This window comes from Phyllopteryx taeniolatus, chromosome 5 (assembly GCF_024500385.1).
Source record: "Phyllopteryx taeniolatus isolate TA_2022b chromosome 5, UOR_Ptae_1.2, whole genome shotgun sequence".
Lineage (NCBI taxonomy): Eukaryota > Metazoa > Chordata > Actinopteri > Syngnathiformes > Syngnathidae > Phyllopteryx > Phyllopteryx taeniolatus.
In genome coordinates, this window is record NC_084506.1 from 8,716,633 (window position 1) to 8,733,534 (window position 16,902).

Consider the following 16,902-nt stretch of genomic DNA (forward strand, 5'->3'; position numbering starts at 1 on the left):
TCAGTGCGTCATTTTACACGTGACACTGGGCAGAACGCGTGCGCCTCACCGAGTGGGTAAAGCGCATGCGCGAACGCTGCTTCGCATTTGGCAGATCCCGGAGTCGTTCGTCTCAGCCGGTGGATCGTTTGGGCTCCTCTTTGGGGCTCGTGTGCGACATTGCCGAGATGGAAGAAGGTTGCCGGAAAGTCCGGGAGAAACCCGTACGCGTCATCGCCGCGGCGTGCAAAGGCGGAGGCATCGGCAAAAATGGCACGCTGCCCTGGAATCTACCGTAAGACTCCTCTTTCACACTTGCAAACACTTTTCGGTCTCTTAAAACTGTTGATATGCTGAGCAGGCGATGCACGTATATATAGACATATAGACATATATATATATATATATTGTCACACACTGCTTTCGAGTCGACCACAATAACGAACTTCTTGGGAGCTCGCTCAAATGATTGCGCAAGTGATCATCGCGCGACTGCTCCGTGAATTTTAGAATTTGCAGTGTGAAAATACAAGTCGTCGTCGTTATATTATATTTCAAACTTTAGGGATAAAGGCGCGGCACGGTGGCCGACTGGTTAGAGCGTCAGCCTCACAGTTCTGAGGTGCGGGGTTCAATCCCCGTCCCCGCCTGTGTGGAGTTTGCATGTTCTCCCCGTGCCTGCGTGGGTTTTCTCCGGGCACTCCGGTTTCCTCCCACATCCCAAAAACATGCATGAATTGGAGACTCTAAATTGCCCGTAGGCATGACTGTGAGTGCGAATGGTTGTTTGTTCCTATGTGCCCTGCGATTGGCTGGCAACCAGTTCAGGGTGTACCCCGCCTCCTGCCCGATGACAGCTGGGATAGGCTCCAGCACCCCCGCGACCCTAGTGAGGAGAAGCGGCTCAGAAAATGGATGGATGGATGGATGGGATAAAGGCGCCACCCACTACAGAAATGGCGTTTTTTGCTTTTTCAAGCAAATACCATTCACAATCGGCCCCGATTTACGTGATCGGACTGGGACAACACGAATGAATGTACATTTTAAAGTGAACATTCGCATCAAGAAAAATACAACTATATGACTCTTACACAGTCAACAATCCATTGTAGATAAGAGAAATTGAATACGCACAAATGGAAAACAAATAACTCCTTCAGCTATCATTATGACTCCCTTAACAGAAATAAAGCACATTGGATTGCAAATGAATAAAATAACAATCGGTCCATCCGTTTTCTATTCCGCTTGTCCTCATCAAAGGCAGTTTCGACATTCACCGCAGGCCAACGTAGAGTTTGCAGTGACCTAAGAAGTGTGTTTGGGGGGGGATGTGTGAGGAAACTGGAGTCCCCGGAGGCAGATGTGCTAACGACCACGTCGCCTGAAAATAGCAAATCTTAATCATGAACTACTTTGTGGCTTTGTCATATGTTTGCTCTCAAGTGCGAGCGAGAGAGAGAGAGAGAGAGAGAGAAGGCATAGGGATCACAGCGTTTTTTTTTTCAATGAAATGGAGCCAAATATACACCATTGGCATGTTTGGAGGAAAGAAGAAGAAAGTTGGAGCCTCGGAATACTGACCCTTTTTTTTTTTTTTTCTCCATTTCTTCTCAAATCAAATTTGCAGGTGTGAATTCCAGTATTTCCTCCGCAGTGTTACACAAGTTTCAAAACCAGGTAACGTGAACTCGAATTCAGATAGCGACAATTCTCAAGTGTCCGGAACTAGATGTCTTACTGCATTCCAACATTTACATCATTTTTTTTGGGGGGGATACAATTACACAAAGGGGCTTGTTTTTAATCTCAGTTAGATGGAAGTGGACAAGCAGATTGGGTCAAATGGCAAAGTGCGACTTGAGTCTTCCAATTATTTGTTGACTACAATCTATGAAAATACGACATATTCATTTAATTAATTGGTGAACAGTATATATATATATATATATATATATATATATATAATGACTTAAAGATACACTATAATATGTTCGTCATTTAGAAATGTTTCTTCAACAATATCACAGGTTTACTTTTGCTACTAAAAATATTAAGAGGCATTTCAAAATCAGAATTTGATCTTGGTATCTGTTCCAAAAGCCAGCAATAGAACGTCTGAATCTAATTGCCTGTATTTCTTTTGAAACAGGAAAGTTCAATATGTTGGTGTGGGGGAAACTGTGCTGGTACTCCAACCCTCAAACTATGTTCCCAATGGCTAACGTTTTGCATGCAGTACTGAGCAAAACAATGCAGTGAGTGCAACTTCATCTTCATACAGAAAGTAGAGAAGATTTGATCAAGATGGCTCTCGGTGGCGGTCATTTTCAACGACGCGACTCCGCTGTCGCTCATTTTGCATGGGTCTCACAGGTCGGTCCCAGATCACGCCCACTTCCTGTGTCAGGACCTGGAGAGCGCTGTCCTTTTGGCTGCAAAATACCCGCTCGCAGACTTGATCGAGACCATTTGGGTTGTCGGAGGCAGTCGGGTCTACAAGGTATGTTGGATGGCGAACGGTCCTGTGCAGTTGTTGGGAGGCATTATTCCCTTGTTGCTGTCCCAAGAACCCGCTAACTGAGCAAAAACTGAGCACTGTACTCATCCCAAAAAAACATTTCCAAAATAAAAAGTCTTACGCTAGATCTAAAAAATTCAGTACTATATTGTTCTCAGTCTTTAAATGTACAATATTTCACGTCTTTAGAAACAAAACAAGGATATGAGCTTGTTTGCGCTTGAATACAGTTGACAAATGTTTATGTTAATTAACGTGTGTCAATTATTATTATTTTTAAACAGGATGCACTGGAGCATCCCTGGTGTGATTTGGTTTTCCTCACAGCTATCATGGCTGAATTTGAGTGTGACGTCTTCTTCCCTGAGATGGATGCACAAGTCTTCAAAAAACAGGAAAGGTGAACGTGTGTCTTCCTCCCCCGCTTGCTCTTTGACACATGAGTGACTCGTACGGTGTAGTCCGCCTTTCGCCGGGAAGTCAGCTGGGACAATCAGGATAAATGGTAGTAAAAAAAAAAAAAAAAAAAAAAAAGAGATGGATGATAAAAGGGTACCATTTAGGGTACTTCTCCGTTACACATACACGTAGTGAAATATTTCATCTCAGTACATCTATAGTCCATATAGTTGAGTTTTCATTGTCTTATTTAAGACCACTTTCTGTGTTTGCGCTACTCTATATTAAAGTAACTATTCTTTTTTTCTTATTAGCTATGACTGCAAATATTCATTTTTTTTTTTTTCGAATTACTTTGTCTCCAAATAAGATTTGCTGGAGTACCAAGTGGAATCCAAGAAGAGAACGGCATGAAGTATGAATTCCAAGTATTCAAGAAGGAATGTAAACATGGAGGAAATGAAGAGAATGTTTTGAGTGACACCGGTGAGGGTTAACTGACCATTTTAAATGATGTCCAAAGTTTTGTTTTTGTAATGTTACGGAAACTTGAGCAACATTCCATTTTCATAACCAAATGTTGAGTATGATCCGTTCTGACTGTTACGAAAACAAATCTGTTGTGTTGTTGTGCGTCAGTCTGCACTACATTATGTCACATCCTGGTCACTGCTGTTTCATTGATTTTAGTAATGGTTTGTTTTGTTACAGAGTTAGAATCATTATTTAGATAAATGTAACAGTGGTATAAAAATGAATTAGTGGAAATGTATTATTTAGTAACGCTGCCGCTCATTGTCTACATTGTCATTTAGCAGTTTTATTGTAGCCCTCGTTGGAAAATGTGATTTGATATCAAATGACATTTTTGTGTGCGGTTGTTGTTTACGTGTAGTTGCATGTGATCACCACTAGAGGGAAGCAAATCACTAAAACAACGCTATCCTGTACCAGCCCCGTTACCACAGGACAAAACATACATAACAATGAAAAGAAATACTTCATACTTAAATACGCCAACGATGTGGAAGTCAGTTAAGAACTTTATTTGATTTTGTACGCAATTAGACAAAACTAACAAGCAGCCCAATAAAATGCATCAAAGATATGCATAGTATTTTGTATTGTCTTGCATTAGGCTTAACCCTAAAACGATAGCGAGACGTTTTCCGTGAGAGGATTGTTGCGCGCATTGAAAACGAACTGAAGTGAACGTGAATTGTTGTTCAACGCCCAACTTTGCATCCCGTGATCGAACTTTTCGAAGGACCTCCTTAAAAGGTACAGGAAGTGATGAAACACCAGAATCTATGAAAAATCTCTTTCTGACATTCCATATCACGGCGCACTTTTCAGATGAGTTATGTTCCTCCTGACCTAGAGTTCCTGTTTAACCATTCCCGTGTATTATTCTCCTATTCAACGATTAACACAAATCCAAATGAATACAATCTCAAATGAAGTATTTGAAGAACATCCGACTATTAAAATGATATGTTAAATACAAGTGGTTTCTTTCTTTCTGTATATTCCAGTATTTTATCTTGTGTCGTGTAAGTGCAAGTTGAAGCCCAAGTGCACAACAGCGTCCGGTCAAGGACGCACACCTACACGCCTAAACCTAAGCCTATCCAGACACATTTCCGCTCAATCGTTTTATGAATGAATAAGCAATCATGAGTCTTGAGCTCACCGAAACCTCTTGGAAATTCTAGAATCCCAACATCATCAGACGCCTTCGAGATGGACTAGCAGGTGAGCCAGGCCCTCACGTCCAACATCCGTGACGTCTGATCTCACAAATGGTTTGGGTTTTTTTCTTGATGAATGGACAGCACTCCAATATCTTGTCAAAAGTCACCAGTGGAACTTTTTATAACCAACAAAGGGTTGCCAGCTTTTTCCTACCACTTACTACAGCATATTGGATGTATAAATATCTATAAAAACCAACACACTGTTCACTGCAGTGTTTGAATGAAGGCTATACTTAAAATACAACATTGAAAGATATGAACTTATACTGACATATTTATTTCCACAGTGATCGTACGCTCCCACTTCGGCTGGAATTCATTGCTTTTAATTGCCCGTGTCATCTGTTTCTGCTGAGATATGCCCCATAAAGGCAACGCGTTAAGCGCGACTAATATCAACCTGTGCCATGTTGGAAATGGAAAAGGGACAATTGATGCTCCCGCTTATTAACCTCGCTGGCTCGACTTTGCTATTGAGGCACAGTCAGCAAAGGACAAGTGAACCTCTTTGGAGCTGACCGAGGCCCCCCCCCCCCCCCCCCCCGTGTCATCTGCCTCCGTTGGCGGCAGGAAAACAAAAGCGTGTATGGAAAGTTCGATTCAAACTGCACAGTTGTGTGTGAGGTTGGCATGTTTTAGACATACCAGATGCACATTATTATGACCGCTAATAAACCTGCCTTTACGAATACATAATACTGTGCTCAGTTTTGAGTTTGACATTTTTAGAGGTTGTTTACCATACTGAGAGGCATGTCCAATATTTCGATTGTCATGTAGCTAAATGGGGTAACCACCACCATAAACTATCTATCCATTTATTTTCCATGTCGCTTGACCTTATTAGGGTCTTGGGTAATCAGACCGAGTGTACCTTATATTGTAGCAGGTCAGAGTATGCAGTGCGGATACAAATGTTCAAATAAAAGGAGACGGACTAAAAACATTTCATTACTTTGTGTATAAAAATCCTACTCAATCCTTAGAATGATCTGTATGCGACGTGTACAAGCGTGGAATAACAAAAGGGACGGATGTGTAAAATGAGTCAGTTGATGAGTGTACTTGAAGCATCACTCAGGCCCCGGTGGGCTTTGCCGTTGTGAATGGTCTCAATATGATCCCTGTTCAAGCATCCATCTGCTGAGCTCACATGCATTATCACCAGATGCGCTCACATTTTCATTATCTGCCCAGCGGCTATCGCCATGACGACACAGTCATGCTGAGCGATGTCGACGGCAGCAGATGGGAAGTGGAAGTTCTTAACGCATGTTTTCTTCCTCCGGACACAAGTCCTTGCTTTGTTTGTTTGTTCGCTGGGAAACGGCCCCCTCCTCCCTCCCCCCCTGGTTATAAAAACAATAGCACACCTTCAAAATACGACAAAGAACCTTGTGTACTCAGAAAGACTCAATCTAACGCAAAATCTGAAACAAATAATCATTTTAAATGAATTCAAACATAGCTGCAGACCTTTTTTTTCAAGTCAACTCAGATGAAGGTGACACGAAACCATTTCCACCTGGAAAATCAAGGACTTTCTGTCATCACGTTATGTGGTCTGGTTTAAAACGATAATGACGGAGCATTTTTAAATGGGTCATAATAAAGTGTCCCCATCTGTAAAGTAACAATAAAAGTGTTTCACTGCTTTCTGGGGGGGGGGGGGGGGGGGGGGAACAGCTGTTCCGCCGAGAACACTGTGGTAAAAGGAGACATTTCGACAGGCTGTAAATAAAATGGTTTGTTTGCTTTCCTTTAAACTCGGCCATACATTAGACAAACTCATCGTTCAGTGCATGCAAATTTATGATGATGAGGGGATCAATTTGAATTCGTCTCTCGTTTGGCAGCTGCAGCGTTTCAGCAAACGTTATCACACAGGCCTGATCTCACACTGGAGGCTCGTTTGTATTTCAACCGGAATTGTCACCTGCAAGCGAAAGACACTAATCCCCGATGACCACAATGGATTTTGGTTAAAAGCGGCACGAAAACAATCACTACACACTAAGTGGACAAAGGAATTAGGAGACACTTTGATCATTTTTCAAATCACATCACTTATGTAGCTCCATCTTAAGCGTCTACACGTGAAAATTTGTCGGAACAACTCGATACTGAAATTGTACTTGTATTTTAATCCCTCAAGAGGAAATTCAAGTGACACTCATTATCACGGGTGCGCAAATAGTGACTGAGGGGGGAAATCGGCGCCTTGCTCAGGGGCACCTCGACGGTAGTCCGGCCGCTAACAAGCATCGCTCCAACAACTTGTCTTTGCCCACACAGCACTAAGCGAGGTATGCTCGGATGAGTTTGGTGTGGAAGAACGTCCCGATCTCAAGGCGGTCCTTCGCGATGAACCGAGATTGTAACACAGAAAACACCGCAGAACTGCTGAGATCAAACAAAGCTCTTTTTACCTGTACGCTAGTTTGCAACAGCGCAACAGAGTTTGTTAGAATTTCAGTTGGACATTTTGTATGCATGTCAAACAAAATGTAACCGTCATAGCAAACGTGACAAAAACGTTTCTGTCAGCGCAGTGACACACGTCACAATCATGGCGTCTAAAGGCTGTCGCACACTGAGCGACGCCGCCAAACCCGACTGAACGCTCGCGCAGCGGGCGTGATTAGGCGACCGTTTTCAGTCTGCCACTGCTTTTGCCGCAGATAAGCTTTCCTCTCACGGGGAAAACATATTTCTGGGTTGAGCAAGCCGCGCCGCATAAAGCCATATAAATAGTATATAAAGCATCAAATATCGTTTTACATCATTACTTAACTACGTATAGTCATAATGTATATTGTACCTGTGGTTGAAAAAGCAAAGCTTGTGACCAGAATGTACGCGAACGTACGTACACGCTGGGTCTGTTCAAATGAATATCCACACTCGCGCGTTTAGTCTCACCAACACCGTCTCTCGTTAGCAACCCGCTACTTCCCTAACTATTCATCTATCTTTTTATTGTTTAATGAATGTGATGAAGTACAAGATACTGAACACACATTACCAGGCATCCACTTGTGAGTCGCCCATGTGCGGGGTGCGTTCGACCACGTCTCGCAGTGTGCGGGAGGCTTAAAGCAGCTTCCGGTGTGCTTCCTAGTTCCTAGTATATATATATAAATTAGCGTATGTGTGTTTAAGTATAGAATACAGGAGGCGCATGTGTTCTATATCGAAACATGTCTGTGAATACAAATAAGTGCACAGTGACTTTCAGAACCGAAAACATCTCATCCAACTCCAGAACTAAACCTGTTGTCGAACCAATAACTTTCTGACGGTGTCAATCAAAGACATGTATAGCAAGAACTTCTGAAACAGCTTTAACATTGGATCCCATTAGATTGTACCTAATCACGTGACGTTTAAACGTACGTCAGTCATCTCCTTTTAAAGGAGCCACAGGGTTAAAAAGAGGTCTCTCTCTGCGAAAATGTAGTTTCCCATAGCTCACCTCAAAGTCCTTCTTAGTACCATTGAGAACGTCCAGACTAGCAGTCCTTACATCATAGCCACGTGACTTCAGTCTCTGAATGCGATAATTAACTATTTGTGTTGTCAGTTCCATCACAGTCGGAGTTTGTGCAATTTGATGCATGCTGATCCCGGCGCTGAGGAGCCCCTGAAAGCGCTCGGCTAGAATATCTTTAGGGTAGTAAAGTAACGCCGGACAGCTGACGATGATATCTCGCAGCTCTGCGTCAGAGCACCCCAAGGTGTCCCGGGAGTAGGTCAGGGTCTGGCGCATGCTGTCCGGGTTTAGCTCAATAACAAAGGCCTTCAGTTTGGAGAGGAGGTAGAGGAGCTCTGCTGTCCTGAAGCCTTTGTCTTGCAAGAAGAGCATGTTCTGCCTCAGCACTTGCGGCGGTTTGAGGAGCACAAAGGGATTCTGGTTCAGCAACTTCTGAAGCCAGATCTTCATGTTGGCCTCGTCTCCTCCGAGGTCCTGGTAGGTCTTTTGGAGGGTGCGCACCATGTCCTGGTTCTGCTCTACTGGACGACTGAAGCTCTGCGGGGCACTGGCCATGAGCTTGGTGATCATTCGCTTATTGAGGTTTAAGCTTTGGAAGTAAGCTATATTGTTGCGCTGGTTGTCATGGTGACTTGAAGAGGTGAAGAAGGAGGCCGGGAATTTCTCTATGATACCAACCAGCTCTTTCTGATTGGGACACACGGACATCCAGAGCTCTTTCTGTGCAAGTGTTTGGTCTGGATTACAGAGCACAGCCTCAGGGTAAACCGTTAAGATCTGAGAGATGATGCTCCCCGAGGCACCCAGGTCCTTCAACAAATCTGCAACCTCCTTTGTATAGGCCGGATTCTGATGCAGGACCCAGCCTTTAAGCTTTCTCACCTTTTGGATGTCCACAGAGAGAACATAGAGAGCCTCCACAGTCTGTTGGTTCTCTGACGAGCTGAGTGTCCCACATGGTCTGAGGTTCGAAGGGAAAGATTTAACGCGGTGGCACTGAAGGCACAGTGATGCGGTGATGAGGCGCAACATTGATGGAAGTGCTGATCACCTATAGAAGAGAAGAGGAAACTATATAGAGTTATTACTAGCCCAGACGCTCTAACCAGTTCACCACTGAAAACTGTTGTTGCCTGATATTTTATGAGGGCGAATGTGAAGCATTAAACAAAGTTTGTTTTATATATATATATATATTTTTTTATTATTATTATTATTATTACTGCATTTTCACACGAGAGGTGCAGCAGAGAAAATGACTTCAGGTCATCAATTCACAACCAAACACCGCCATATGTTTTACGCCATATTGTTTACTGTTAAAAGGCACAGGAGCGACCAAAAAAACGCTGTGCTTGTCACTGCAAAATGTGTGATTACGAGTGTAAAACAACGTAAATGTTGTAAAGGTAGGCAGCCTGGATATTACCTTCAACTGCGGTCAGCGGAAGTGACGTTTGTTATGAAACGGCTTCTTCCTCTACCACGTCTTATTGGCGTCTTGTATGCCACAGCGCCAACTAGAGGCTACCACTGTTTCTGCGCCTTCCCCTGACACTACGTACTCTAAATGCACCACTACTATTAAAGCAAAGCAAATGTATTTATACAGCGCATTTTATAAAGAAGGTAACTCAATGTGCTTTACATGATTAAAAACATTTAAAACATAGAGAGAAAAAATAAAAGTACAATTGAAACAGGGTACAGTGCAAGAAATATCATTTCAAAGTGGAAATGCGCTACGAAGCCTGGGAAAAAGAAGACTGGACTAAAAAAAACATTCACACCTGGGGCTGACGTCACTTCTGTTGGCAACTCATTCCATTTGTGTGCAGCATAAAAGCTAAATGCTGCTTCACCATGTTTGCTTTGGACTCTGTGCTCCACTATTTGACCTGAGTCTGTCGATCTCAGAGCCCTTACGGGCTTTATATTCCATTAGCATTTCATTCATGTATTTAGGATTTAAACCGTTTAGTGATTTAGAGACCAGTAGCAGACCTTTAAAATCTATTCTAAAGCTGACTGGGAGCCAGTGTAAAGACTTTAGAATTGGAGTAATATGGTCTGACCTACGACCTACCTACCTACTGATCTTCTACTACTACTACTACTACTGCTACTATTACTATCACTACTACTATTAAACAACAAAACATAATAATAATAATAATAATGAGGATAAGCAGTACGGAAAATAATAACTAGTACTCCTAGTCCTACTAATACTACTACTACTACTACTACTACTAATAATAATAATAATAGCATCATGGTGGACGACTCTATTATGCTCTATTAGTCATTTCAAATTGCTCTAAATTGCCAGAGGAGTCTGCATCATTTGCACAATTGTCCCAAAAAATAATTTCAAAAATGTATCGGCATTACCACATTACTGGTAACCTTTCATTGGTCAGTGACTCTCTGTACTGTGTGTTTTTTGTTTGTTTGTTTTTTTCATGTCGTAAAAGTATTTTCTGTCAAATGACTGTCTGTTGTCATACTAGATTGGCTCCAGCTACCGGAGACAAATTTAGTCTAAAAAGTATAAAATTAACACTGCCAGGCAATGTGCTGTGCTTGCCTAATGGTACAGTAGGTCTGCTCCTGACCCTAGTATGGATAAGCAGTATAAAAAAAGAGTAGTAGTTGTAGTAGTAGTGTTTTAATTCATAATATTATATAGGACATTTTTATGAGTATTGATTTTTCATTGCTCTTGTTGAATTATTTGTATTTTATTTGTATTTTGTTGTTCTTGGAGTTGTAAAGAGAACATCATCTAGGATTTGTCCTTCATGCAGTCAGGTTTGTCTCTTATATAGCGCTTCCATTTCTCCTCCTCCTCAGTCTTCTTCTTCTTCTTCTTCTTCTTCTTCTTGTTCCTCCCAATCTTTTATTGAAGCTGCTATGTAAACACTACTGTAGTAGTAAAAAAAAAAAAAATTATATCTCAAACAGCACCTGGTGCATTTGAAGCATGTGTGTCTATGAATAGACTCTGGGTAATCAGCCCTGAGTGGAATTGGTACGAAGCCTTGTCGCGTTCTCTCACAGTCGGTGCTTGATCATGATGCTCGATCACCAGCTCCGCAAGCTGTTCCCTCAGCAGCACAGGAGCTGCTGCTGCTGACTGCGAAGCTGACTTCATTACGTACGTGTAAACAGATGAACTACCTGGAAGGAAAACAGGCCAGTGCTTCTTTTCTTTTTTTTTTTTTTTTTTTTTTAAACGCCTGAAATGTTGAGAGGCCCGAGTTGGCTGCACAGAGTTGGCTGCCATTTCAATGAAACCATTACCAAGATGCACCGTGTAGTTAATTTGTACAATTTATTCAGTGAGTGCAACTTTCTTAGTGGTATGAAGCAACATGAAACAGTGTTTTGAATCTGTTTTTTTTTCAAAAATCTTTGAATTCTCTCCTGGATAAAACTGTAAATGTGCTGTAGTGCGCTATGTCTAATTGGTGTAAAATGTCAAAAATACCTGTTTGATTATTGTTGTTTCTGTTTTTAAAAAAAATCATTTTAGACCTGCAACTGATCATCCGAATCCTGCAATAGGTACTATAGTTTCTCCTTAAGTAATGTTCTTGTTTTGCCAAGTACAAACAGTTACTGTATATACCCTTGGAAGAAAAGTAATGATGTTTTTTTTGGGCTAGTAGAGTCATCTCATATCCTTCATCGGCTCCAAAGAACTGTCATTTCAAGATTAACAACCGTGAAGTTGTCAGGTTACATGTGGCGATGGAACGGAAAATCTGATCTTTGCGTTGACAGGGTACTAATGTCTTCTGCTGTCGTAGAGTATGTTGCAATACGAACAACATGGAACGTCGATGCCATTTATTGTGTTAACATCAATCAATCTGTACTCTGTGTTGCTTGGCAGTGTCAAAACTTTGCCAAATGTCTTTGGGTTTAACCTGTTGTTCAAGGTTGTACTCGACAAAAAGAAGACACCACTTCACCCTGCTAAATGACACCACTTGACGTGTCACAGTTCAAGAAGCAGAATATCAACTGCTAACAATCACATTTGTACTGTACTTGAATGTAAAAATATATTTGGCCTGCATGTACATGTGCTGTATTAAGCTCTTTCTAAGATGGAACACAGAAGCACTGGTTGTTTCAGACGTTTTCATTCATTCATTCCATTTTCCGTAGCGCTTCTCCTCAGTCGGGTCGCGGGGGGGGGGGGGGGGGTGCTGGAGCCTATCCCAGCTGACTCCGGGCGAGAGGCGGGGTACACCCTGAAGTGGTCGGCAGCCAATCAGAGGGCAACATATAAACAAACAACCGTTCACATTCACACCTACGGGCAATTTAGAGTCTTCAATTAAGCTAGCACGCATGCTTTTGGGATGTGGGAGGAAACCGGAGTGCCCGGAGAAAAGCCACGCAGGCACGGGGAGAACACGCAAACTGCACACAGGCGAGGTCGGATTTGAACCTGGGTCCTCAAAACTGTGAGGCGGATGTGCTAACCAGTCGTCCCCCGTGCCGCCGCAGATGTTTTCACTAAAAGCGTGCATGTGTGTGTGTGTGCGCACACGTGCATGTGTGCATGCATATTTCTTTCTGCATTCCGCCATTTAAACAAACAAGACTGTTTGTCTACAGGTATGTTCACCAGAACAATGGGGAAGAATGTTGAATAGGAGGAGACTGATATTTCCCCCGGAGGCGGGACTCGAGTGACAAATCTAGGTAAATGCTTGGTATGAGGTTGACAGTCGCCACAAATCTCAGTCTGTGACAAACGCAGCGTGTGAAACAACATGGGTGTCTTCCGATTCCTCCAAATGTCTTTTTTGTTCCTCCTTCCTCGGGTGCACAGTGAGGAGCCAGAGCCTGCGATCAGAGCAGTCGACGCCACCATCGAGTTGGGCTATTGTTTTGGAGTGGACTATATCGTTGTTTATAGATGCGGGCCAGAGGTTGACCAGCTGCTTGGGAACTCTTCAGATGACAGCGAGCCCATCGCGCCTCCTACTCACCTGCGGGGTCGCGTCCACATCAAAAATCATAATCGTCTGCTCGGGCTTCAGATCCGTCAGCTCACGCACTTGGACTCGGGAGTTTATAGGAGGGAGTGCTGGAAGAACCAAACACGAGTCAGCCACCACTCGCAGCTGCTCATCGTGTGCGATGAGGAGATGGAGGCCAAAAAGGTCATTGCAGATGAAAGAGGTGGCCAGACTGAGCTGTCATGTAACAGCACTTCCATACGCACGGAGGGCATGTCTGTGCGCTGGTACTATGACATACAGCAGTCTTACAGACTCCAGCTCTTCTTAGATACCAGCGTATCCCTCGACCCACTGGTGAGCGAGCTGCAGGGTGCTGTGACGATCAAAGACAATGGGACCTTGCTCCTCCTGGACAACACCTTGCTGAAGCAAAAACAGCAGTTTTACTGTGTGGTGACCGATAGAACGGAGTGTCGAAGTTTCCAGAATATGTACCAACCTGTCTACAGTGAAAGGAGAGCAATCTTTGCCTCAGCGGGGGACAGAGTGGAACTGATTTGTCCCTTTGAAAGTAATAACCAGAAATGGGAGACACCACTGGGGGACATAAACGTGAGCAGCGCGAGGAGCGATCACATGTACGTATCGCACAAGCGCAACGACTACTCCCTGGTGATTCCTGTTGTTTCTAACGAACACAGTGGCGAGTACTCATGCGTCACAGCTACACTTGACCTGCAGTACTCACTGTCTCTTTGCCCTCAACGGCAACCCAAAGAACAAATGTGTACGGAAGGTGCTCACATCTTGCTGGAATGCGATGTTGACCAAGAGGATCCCAAGAGGGTGCTTTGGTTCCGCCAAGATTCAGCGGGCGACCATAAGCTCATACTCGACTCCAGTGATGAAAGTGTAGAAGTCCCCGAGGATCTGAGAGGCAGGATGTCTCTGTCGCAAGGCAAATTCTCACTGACGCTCTCTAATGTGGAGATAAAAGATGGAGTCTTTTACTGGTGCGTTGCGTTAGGAGATACAGACTCTGTGGACTTTGACTACGATTACGTAGATGATTATGATGATGATGAAAACACTGAATATGGTGATGGACAATACTGGTATGAAACACCGAGGTGCATATTTAAACAAGAAAACAAATTGATTTTGGTCGGAAAAACGTCCGGCACTTCTGACTTCGCCGTTGCGGCTGTGGCAACGGTGCTTGTCGTGGTTGGACTGATTGTTGCTGTGATTGTAATGAAGAGGATAAAAAACATACAGAGGAACAAAAAAGTGGCCTCATGGTCCAGACGAGGAACAAACAAGGACATCACATTGAGCGTGGACCCTGAGTGTACTGAAAAGTTGAATCCTGCATAAAGGTCTTTTTAAGTCAATGCTTGACAAACATTCTGCTTTTTTTCATCATAACTGCAGAAAACATACTATACATAAATGTTTCCTTTTCACTCATATGTATATAAAAAAAAAAAAAAAAAAAGGTATTGATCTTGTGACTGAAAATATTTGTTTTTCTTTCCTTTTCATCGTGTGTTTTCATGACGAGGTGGTGGCCATTACTGTTAGTATTTTCAAAACTAAAAATAATAATAAAAAATAACAATAATAAAGGGTCAAACTTGTTGATCTCCACTGTGTCAAACGTTACTGTGCATATGTGTTTCAGTGCCAAAAAAACATCTTGGCACTGCAGTGTTGCTTACCTAAGGATTTCAGACCGAAAGAAACCGGTTCGACTGCTCTTCTGTTGTCAGGTTCAGTGCTGTTCGAAATCATCTTAGCAGACAGAAGCTACTCACTCAATCCAAAGAGAGGGAACGGACGCCGTGCACTACTTCTTCAAAGAGTGTTCGATATCAGCGACGCATATTTGGATTCTTTCATATCCATCGGTGCATCGTTGTTAACGGTTCAAATGAAAGACGTGAGACGTATTTCTTTTCGTATTTGAGTTGGCATTCTTAATCTCCTTGAAAAGGTGATGATGGTGTTTGGAGAGCAAGGGACATGTGCAGTTGTCTCACGGTTGTCTACTTCAGGGCAAAGATGTAACACTGTTAGACATTCCTGTAAATTCTACAGTTATTTACTACCAGCATTGGGAAAACTCTTTACAATGATGTACTGTATTACAAAACACCCAAAGAACACATTTACGCAGTGTCCCCGAATGCACCTCACGCACACAGGCCGCTGTGACGTGCCTGGCGAATGTAAACACAAATGGCGGTTGCTAAATGCAGCGTTCGTCGCCGACATATGAAGGCTCATATTGAATGTGTTCAGGTGGGGTTTGTCCTGGAAGTTCGTACAACCAAACCTGGCGCTCTTGAAGGAAAATGAACTGCGCACAGACGCCAGAATGAGCATGTTCTCAATAAGGTTCATCAGGCTGAAATGAGCTAAGGTTCAGATTTTGGGTTCACGTTCACCCAAAATAGGAACTTTCGTTCATGTAAGTCGTACAGGTGCCGCACTGTTTACTACATACAATACAGTCAAGTGCATCTTTATCTTTGCATGGGCTTTTACTGAAGAGGCCCGATTTCTCCATGTCCATAATCAAGTTGTAAAACCTGGAAGTGAAAAAAGAAAACCGATGTGTTACAATTAACCCGATGTTAGAAATCATATTTGGCCCATATGTTCCCGTGACAATGACAATAGCAAGCGAATGAGCAAGCGAATCATTTTGGCCTATCACGAGACACATGGCCTTTTGAAAACATGCGTGTTTGTGTGTTGAAGGCACCGTTTCCCTTCCCATGTTGCTGAATTGCAAACTTCTCAAGTGGACTTTCAGATTCGTGACTGTTAGATAGACAGATAGCTCGACAGTCAACTTGCTTTTACCTGCTGTATCTTCAGTGAAAGAGCATCCAGTCATGTTTTTTTTTTTCATTGAGTCCATGATGATTGTGTGTAGGTTTTTCAAGTCTTCCTGCTGTCGCTGAAGCAGTGCTGTGAAAATGCCATGTTGTTGCAGGAGTTCAATCATCTGCTGTGTCAACGAGACAAACTCCTTGTCTGCTTTCACGTCTGCCTTTCTCGTGAAGGGAAGCAGCAGCATTTTTTTTTTCCCTTTTCATTTCGCGGACGCGGAGGACGTTTTTCGCTTGTCGTTGTGCACTTCTTTCTCTTTTCCCATCTCGATAAAAGTTCTCTAACACCCTATCGATGTGGGCCCCGCCCATATTGCTTGGCCAAATGCCTGATTTCCGTGCCGTCATTTCCGCTACGTCATTCGCGGTGCGCCACTGACTGGACCACCGCAGGAACGTATACGGTAGACATTCAATTACAAAAATATATATATAAAATTGAAAAATACAGCAAGATGTTAGAGGAGCTGACAGGCTTAATCGGCATTGTGTCATCTCCTCTCGCAGTGACTTGAGTGAAAATGACGTTGTTGTTTTTTTCCCCCCAAAAATGTTGCGCATTGTAGCTTTAAAGTCAACGCCGAACGCTCATGTATGAAACTGATAGACAAAGAGGAAAACAAAGAATATTTTCGCAATAATAATAGTTTTATATAGTTTCAGTCAGTTTTTGCAAACTTAAAATGTTGTTTTAGTTCATGTTTTCTTCAAAAAACATTCTTGTTTTTCCTTTATGAAAATGTTATTTCGTTCATTTTCGTTCCCTACAATAACCTTGGTTCTAACATGCAATTTGACTAAATTTGACACCCGAGCTCCTATACTACGATACTTTTTCACGCTTCAGTCTGCTCAACAATGATTT

General features: G+C 42.8%; 2 protein-coding genes across 4 annotated transcripts; one reads left to right on the top strand and one right to left on the bottom strand.

Moving 5' to 3' along the window:
• The first annotated feature begins 16 nt into the window (after nucleotides 1–16).
• On the top strand, nucleotides 17–14,777 carry zgc:153031. 3 transcript variants are annotated; one of them, XM_061772544.1, is made up of 7 exons: nucleotides 17–274; nucleotides 1,613–1,662; nucleotides 2,135–2,240; nucleotides 2,359–2,485; nucleotides 2,788–2,903; nucleotides 3,273–3,388; nucleotides 12,788–14,777. In XM_061772544.1, exons 1-7 carry the CDS (start codon nucleotides 66–68, stop codon nucleotides 12,823–12,825), a joined length of 762 nt encoding a protein of 253 aa, XP_061628528.1. In that variant the 5' UTR covers nucleotides 17–65; the 3' UTR covers nucleotides 12,826–14,777. The 3 variants fall into 3 exon arrangements, 2 of the variants coding, with proteins under 2 accessions (XP_061628528.1, XP_061628527.1); XM_061772543.1 differs by lacking the exon at nucleotides 12,788–14,777 and adding an exon at nucleotides 4,618–4,676; XR_009788427.1 differs by lacking the exon at nucleotides 12,788–14,777 and having other exon boundaries at nucleotides 19–274; nucleotides 2,788–3,008; nucleotides 3,273–4,409.
• On the bottom strand, nucleotides 3,933–9,670 carry mterf2 (mitochondrial transcription termination factor 2). The gene is made up of 2 exons (XM_061772542.1): nucleotides 9,582–9,670; nucleotides 3,933–9,203 (listed from the first exon to the last, which is right to left on the bottom strand). The coding sequence occupies exon 2, from the start codon at nucleotides 9,182–9,184 to the stop codon at nucleotides 8,057–8,059; it is 1,128 nt and encodes a 375-aa protein (XP_061628526.1). The 5' UTR covers nucleotides 9,185–9,203; nucleotides 9,582–9,670; the 3' UTR covers nucleotides 3,933–8,056.
• Nucleotides 14,778–16,902: the final 2,125 nt, after the last annotated feature.

Coding starts and splice junctions, on each gene's coding strand:
- zgc:153031 (XM_061772543.1), top strand. CDS start 66: ATGCGCGAACGCTGCTTCGCATTTGGCAGATCCCGGAGTCGTTCGTCT. Junction 275..1,612: donor ACGCTGCCCTGGAATCTACC/GTAAGACTCCTC, acceptor TCAAATTTGCAG/GTGTGAATTCCAGTATTTCC. Junction 2,486..2,787: donor GAGGCAGTCGGGTCTACAAG/GTATGTTGGATG, acceptor ATTTTTAAACAG/GATGCACTGGAGCATCCCTG.
- mterf2 (XM_061772542.1), bottom strand. CDS start 9,184: ATGTTGCGCCTCATCACCGCATCACTGTGCCTTCAGTGCCACCGCGTT.